This window comes from Vitis vinifera, chromosome 7 (assembly GCF_030704535.1).
Source record: "Vitis vinifera cultivar Pinot Noir 40024 chromosome 7, ASM3070453v1".
Taxonomy (NCBI): Eukaryota; Viridiplantae; Streptophyta; class Magnoliopsida; order Vitales; family Vitaceae; genus Vitis; species Vitis vinifera.
Genome location: NC_081811.1, coordinates 23,889,969 through 23,896,520, shown reverse-complemented (window position 1 = coordinate 23,896,520; position 6,552 = coordinate 23,889,969). Strand labels below are relative to the sequence as shown.

The window sequence follows — 6,552 nt, the reverse complement described above, 5'->3', positions numbered from 1 at the left end:
CATTTAGTATCTACATGGAAGTAGTTGAAATTGAAATTTTTTTATCAGTCATTTCAATTCACTGTGCTTGATTTATGGCTAAGTATTGGATTGGTTTTCTTGAGGCAGTTTCCTGATCCGAATTCAATTGTTATTGACTTGCAAAAGAGACATCTTTAATGAGTCCAAGCCGGGTGGCAGTCAAGGAGGGATGGCGCCGTACCACCAGAAGTTAGCTAGCTGATCGGGTTTTAATAATAAATGCCAGTGCTTAATCGATGAACTGTGTACTTAGTATTTATATGGACGTGGTTAAAATTGAAATTGGATGAGGTGGACTTTGAAAGACTTTTTCAACCCAAGGTGAACATTGATGAGACTGCGGCCCGGTTTGGTTGGTGTTTTCAAATAATTATTTTTTATTTTTAAAAACAAAGAATATAAAAAATATGTTTGAGGGAGGGAGTGTAATTTTTTTTCCCTCCTGTTATTTTTTTAAAAACCATTTTTTTTAAGAAAAATTTTCCTTATTTAAGAAACATATTATTTTTTGTGTTTTTATTTTTATATTTTTTAACATTATTTTTTATGTTTTCACGAAGAAAAATTTCATTCAACCATCAATTACCAAACTTTATCCTCAAACCCTTTTTTATTTTTTAAATTATTAAAATTAATATATTTACATGTTATTACAAAATCATTTTTTATTTTAAAAAATTATAATTTATGTAAAAATATCAAAATAATAAATTTTTTTAATTTAAATAAATTATACATATAAAAATTATTTATATATTTATAATATTAAATTAATTATAAAAAATCCTTTATTAATTAAAAAACAACTTTCAAATATATTTTTTATTTTATTTGTTCTATTAAACTGTTTTACTAACCCAATTAAACATATATTATTTTTTATATATAATAATAATTGTTTTCCAAATTTCATTTTTTAAACACAATTTAAAAAGAAAAAAAAAACACCAAAAACTTGTTAAAAACTGTTTTCCAAAGCCAAACAGCCCTTATCTCACCGGATATCGTGCTTCCAAATTTGTGTATAAATAGCGGTCCTAGTTCCCATAGAGCTGCAACACCTCGCAGGCCAGTAAAAACATAAGGTCCCGTCACTCTAGTCTAGATCCCCTTTGTTGTTGCGCTTGAATCTTGAGTACTACTCCCATGGAGTCTCAAGTTTATGTGCCCAGATGGGCGCCAGGTCCGAGCCCAACTACATCGCCTCCAAAAGAGGCCATGAAGAGTGAGAGAGTTGATGATCTGGAGACTGGGAGCATAGTTTCTGAGGAAGACAGGTCTTCCACCATGGGAAGGCTATTTCCTTTCAGCGTTGCTTCCATATCTGATAATACTGGACAACCTCCACATTCAGATATCCATGAACTTCCCTCCCTAAGAATTGAATCCAACCTTATTACGTCACTACAAACGGAATTAGGTTTACAGCACAATGGAGTCGAGAACTTCTTTACGTGCAATGATATTGGCCTCAACGGTGTATTCTTGACATGGAAGGACCTGTGGGTGACTGTCTCTGACGACGAAAGTGGACGCCGGGCAATCCTTCAGGGGCTAGCCGGGTATGCTCAGCCGGGTGAGGTATTGGCCATCATGGGTCCTTCTGGTTGTGGCAAGTCAACTCTTCTTGATGCGTTGGCAGGTACGTAACAATGCAACTAGTCATAAATATTTGTGTTCAGACTTGGCAGGGCTTTCCCTTCTCTTTTCACGCATGCAATGAGGAAATAGAACAATATAATTATAGTTTTCCATGCAGTTGGCCAATCTAAACTTGTATTGTTTAAGGACTAATTAGCTGGATAATCTTGCTGTCTTTCTGTATTTTCGTTTGTTTGTTTGACAAATTATTGTGGACTTTTAATGTTGAATCTGGGGTTGGAATGTGATTGAGATCATGAAAATTTGCTTATTATTGCAGGGAGATTAGCTTCAAACACAAGGCAGTCTGGGGAGATTCTTGTCAATGGTAGCAAACAGAGACTTGCTTTTGGAACTTCGGTAAGAAAGAGGATAAAAATGACAAATATGAAGAAAAAAAAATTAGAAAATAAAAAGATAAGAAAAAGTTACAAAATATTTTTGTTAAGGAAAGGAAATAAATTATTTAAAAAACTACATATTTTTCAAACCTTCATCACCAATTTTGTTTTAAAAAAGCATTTTAATATTTCTTCTTACTTTTTTTCTGAATATTTTTTTCTCTTTGCTTCCGTGGCTCTTTCTGCAACGCAACTGATGTCTTCCCTGGTTTCCCACAACGTAGGCCTATGTGACTCAAGATGATACTCTGATGACCACATTAACCGTAAGGGAAGCTGTGTACTACTCTGCGCAGCTCCAACTGCCAGACTCCATGTCCAGATCTGAAAAGAAGGAAAGAGCTGAAATGACAATAAGAGAAATGGGGTTGCAAGATGCCATGAACACTAGAATAGGAGGGTGGAGCGTAAAAGGCCTTAGTGGTGGACAAAAGAGGAGGGTTAGCATTTGCATTGAAATCCTGACAGGCCCCAGGCTCCTCTTTCTGGATGAGCCTACCAGTGGGCTAGACAGTGCAGCTTCTTACCATGTTATGAGCCGCATCGTTAAGCTTGCTCGTCATGATGGAATAACTGTTATTGCATCAATCCATCAACCTAGCAGTGAAGTTTTTGAGGTCTTTCACAATCTTTGTCTTCTCTCTTCTGGTAAAACGGTATACTTCGGTTCTGCTTCAATGGCAAAAGAGGTACTACATATAGCCTCTTCGGTTCTGCTTCATTGCACCCATCACTTTATCTTCTATTTATTTCTATTCAACTTTCTTTTCAGTTTTTTGATTCGAATGGCTTCCCATGCCCGGCTCTGAGAAACCCATCTGATCACTACCTTAGAACCATAAACAAGGACTTCGACTCGGTAAGCAGTCTTCCTTATTCTGAGTAAGATATTATTTGACTGCCCTTGAAGTTACTGGTCAACCACTCTTCAAAATCTAATAAACACTTTGGATACTGTCATTAATTAGGATACTGAACAAGGGCATGGTGGCACCACCAACACGGAAGAAGCCATTAACACTCTCATAAAGTCCTACAAGTCATCTGAGATTTGCCAACAAGTTCAGTGCCGGGTATATGAGATCTGCCAACTGGTATGCAAATTATTAAATGCTGCCATTTTTTTGGTTAATATAGATTTGTGTACAATTTAGATGGTTTATGTAGAGCTCAACACTCAGTGGGTAATGGATTTTTGTCTTGTAGAAAGGAGGACTACTTGAGAAAAAGGGAAGCCAGGCTAGCTTCATTACCCAGTGCCTTGTTCTTACTAGGAGATCCTCTGTGAACATGTACCGTGATCTAGGCTATTACTGGCTCCGTCTTGCAATCTATATTGCGTTGTGTTTATGTGTGGGAACTATCTTCTATGATATTGGCTTCAGCTATGGCTCAATTCAGGTAACTCAACAAGGATGGACGAATCCATTTATGTCCTACAAATAATATTAAATATTATTATATATGAAGAGAAAATTACATGAATTTATGGTTTGCAAATGATTATCCACAAAACATACACTCAAATATTTCACTTACGAACAGGCTAGAGGATCCATGCTCATGTTTGTTGCAGCATTCTTGACTTTCATGGCAATTGGGGGGTTCCCTTCTTTTGTGGAGGACATGAAGGTTAGTTTATTTTGTTAGTCAATGCCCAACTGTTTGTTTTAGTCATCCTATTTTATGTTGTTAATTTAACTGAAATATATATATTTGTTTTCTGATCAAAAACAGATATTTGGGCGAGAAAGATTAAATGGTCACTACGGTGTTGGCGCATTTGTGGTGGGGAACACGTTTTCTTCCATTCCTTACTTGCTTATGATCTCTTTGATTCCTGGAGTAATTGCGTATTACCTTGTTGGACTTCACAAGGGGTTTGAACACTTCGTCTACTTTGCTTTGATGCTATTTGTATGTATGATGTTGGTTGAGAGCCTAATGATGATTGTGGCGAGCATCGTGCCAGACTTCCTCATGGGAATCATAACAGGCGCAGGAATTCAGGGTGTGATGATGTTGAACGGGGGCTTCTTCCGATTGCCAAATGATCTTCCTAAGCCTTTTTGGAGATACCCAATGTACTACATTGCCTTCCATAAGTATGCAAACCAAGGCTTCTACAAGAACGAGTTTCAAGGATTAACATTCCCTAACAATCAAGCAGGAGGACCACCCACCATTACTGGTGAAGAAATCTTGCAGAACGTTTGGCAAGTGGAGACGGGTTACTCTAAGTGGGTTGATGTTGCTATCTTGTTTGGGATGGTGGTTCTCTATCGACTCCTATTTCTGGGAATTATAAAGACTGTTGAAAAGGTTAAGCCCATGATCAAAGGTCTGATGGTTGCCTCTCCTGAGAAATCCAAGCAAATCATAGAAAATCCCCCGTCATCCCCCTATTTACATGAAGCAAAAATGTAGTGAGATCTTCATAATCTTGTCCGTGGTGTACTTTGATGTTCCTATTGGTTAGCTTACTTAGATATGCACTACATGGTACAATTATGTAAGATTAGAAGAAAAACGCCATGGACGGATGAAGTAGTAGAATTATCCAGTAAGTTTGAATGAAGTAAATACATATATTATATATGTGATATGTAAAAAGCTTAATTGCCTTGCCTTCTTCCAATGCTTCTTATGTGCAAACAGTTTTTGCTTGGAATGTGAGAATACCCACACAGCTAGCCTTTTCTTATCATGTTCCTCTTTACCAATGGCTAATCCCGAGAATTTGGCTCTAAGAAAGGGTCTCCATCAAGCAAAGTGTGGAAGATTTACCATACTTGGAAACTTTATTGATCATGTTATCACCCGAATCTTCAGTGGGTGGCACCAGAACCAATCAACCTCCTTTTCAGAGGAAGGAATAAAGATTGAGATTGTACTCGAGCTCCACCCCACATTTATGTGTTGGGGACCAATTAAACAACCACACCACAAGCTTCAGAGACCCATTTTGGGGGACAAACAACCATAAACATTTATGCTTCTGTGGAGAATTAAGTAACCATCAACTTTTATGTATCAAAACAAGACACTGAGGAAATCATCAATACAACAACTAACAATATCATCATTCAATGTGGAACTAATTAATTTTCTACCAATAAAGAATAGGGGTGTAAATAAAGTTTGTTGGATCCTTTTTTGGGTAAAAACTGAATCGATTATATATATTTGAAGTGAAAATCAAAATCGAACCAAACCTTTTAAAATTGATTTGATTCAATTTTCGTAGAATTAGTCTTAACTCAATTGTAAATTTGTGTTTGTTTTAAGTCCAAAATCCATTAATTTGAGTTTACATTAGTACTAAGTCTAATTTATTTTTAAAATTAATTGAAATTAATTTGAATTTGATGTTAAAAATATATTAAATACAATTAGAATTTAATTTGACTATAATATAAAAATAATAAATTACTTTAATAGAATCTAATTTTTTAAAAACTTATTAAACTTCAAATAATTGTTATAAGTTTTAAAATATCAGTTTAATTTGGTTTTTATCGGTGAGGAGATAAGAAAACAAAATACCAAACCAATAAAATCAGTTTTTAAAATTTTTAAATTGAATCGAACTTTTTTTTATTATTGAAAATCAAATCAATATGATGGACTTGATTGGTTTGAATCGATTTGTTGATTTTTTCAATTTTACTTACACCCCTAATAAAAATAATTAACTTTCTAACACAGAAACAAAAAATGAAAAATGATAAAAATCAACTTCGAATCATAATCTTGTTGATATGCTTAATTGGCAGGCTAGTTCAGGATTATATTCAATAATATCATTTATTAATTTGGACCAGTTCTTAATTAAACAGAGTAAGTCATAAGATGCTGAGGTACATTTTGGATGGAACTTAATTTGAAGGTATGCAAACTACAAGAAAAAAATTGTCAAACAAATTTATTTTTGTTAATTAGTAAAATTGAGAGTATAATTTGAAAAATCTAATATTTTGGACAATGGAAGCATTTATTTTTTTATTTTTTTATTGCTGAATAAGTTCAAAATATATAAGGTACAAAAAGATATAAAAATAAAAAGATTACAATTGTATTCGTGGCAATCACTATCAAAGGGGTTCAACTCCGTGCTATCTTTGGCAACTGTGACTCAGCACTCAATCTGAGTGTCCAACTGGGTGCCTCCATGATCATAGGATTATTTCTCTTGACCCCCCCCCTAACTTGTTGGGAATCAAAATAAATGCCCAGCTTGGCTCGAAATAATGCAAAGGTAGCTTTTAGCAAACGTTTCGTAAAAGTATATATTAACCAGTTGAGAAGCAGAGGAGACCATATGCCATGTGACAAAGTTCCCACAACAACCTTTTTGTGTCCCAAATGTTCAATTTCTTTAGGATATTGTAAGATATTTGTTTGACTACTAAATGGACTAAGAGTATGTTTGACATGTTGGGATTGAGCTATGGGCCCAACATGGCTGTCGCTTAGCACATCTGAAGGG

The 6,552-nt window shown here is 35.0% G+C and overlaps 1 protein-coding gene across 1 annotated transcript; it reads left to right on the top strand.

Moving 5' to 3' along the window:
* The first annotated feature begins 1,074 nt into the window (after nucleotides 1–1,074).
* On the top strand, nucleotides 1,075–4,701 carry LOC100852871 (ABC transporter G family member 1). The gene is made up of 8 exons (XM_003635390.3): nucleotides 1,075–1,663; nucleotides 1,943–2,022; nucleotides 2,288–2,752; nucleotides 2,836–2,922; nucleotides 3,032–3,157; nucleotides 3,270–3,464; nucleotides 3,609–3,695; nucleotides 3,801–4,701. Exons 1-8 carry the CDS (start codon nucleotides 1,168–1,170, stop codon nucleotides 4,488–4,490), a joined length of 2,226 nt encoding a protein of 741 aa, XP_003635438.2. The 5' UTR covers nucleotides 1,075–1,167; the 3' UTR covers nucleotides 4,491–4,701.
* Nucleotides 4,702–6,552: the final 1,851 nt, after the last annotated feature.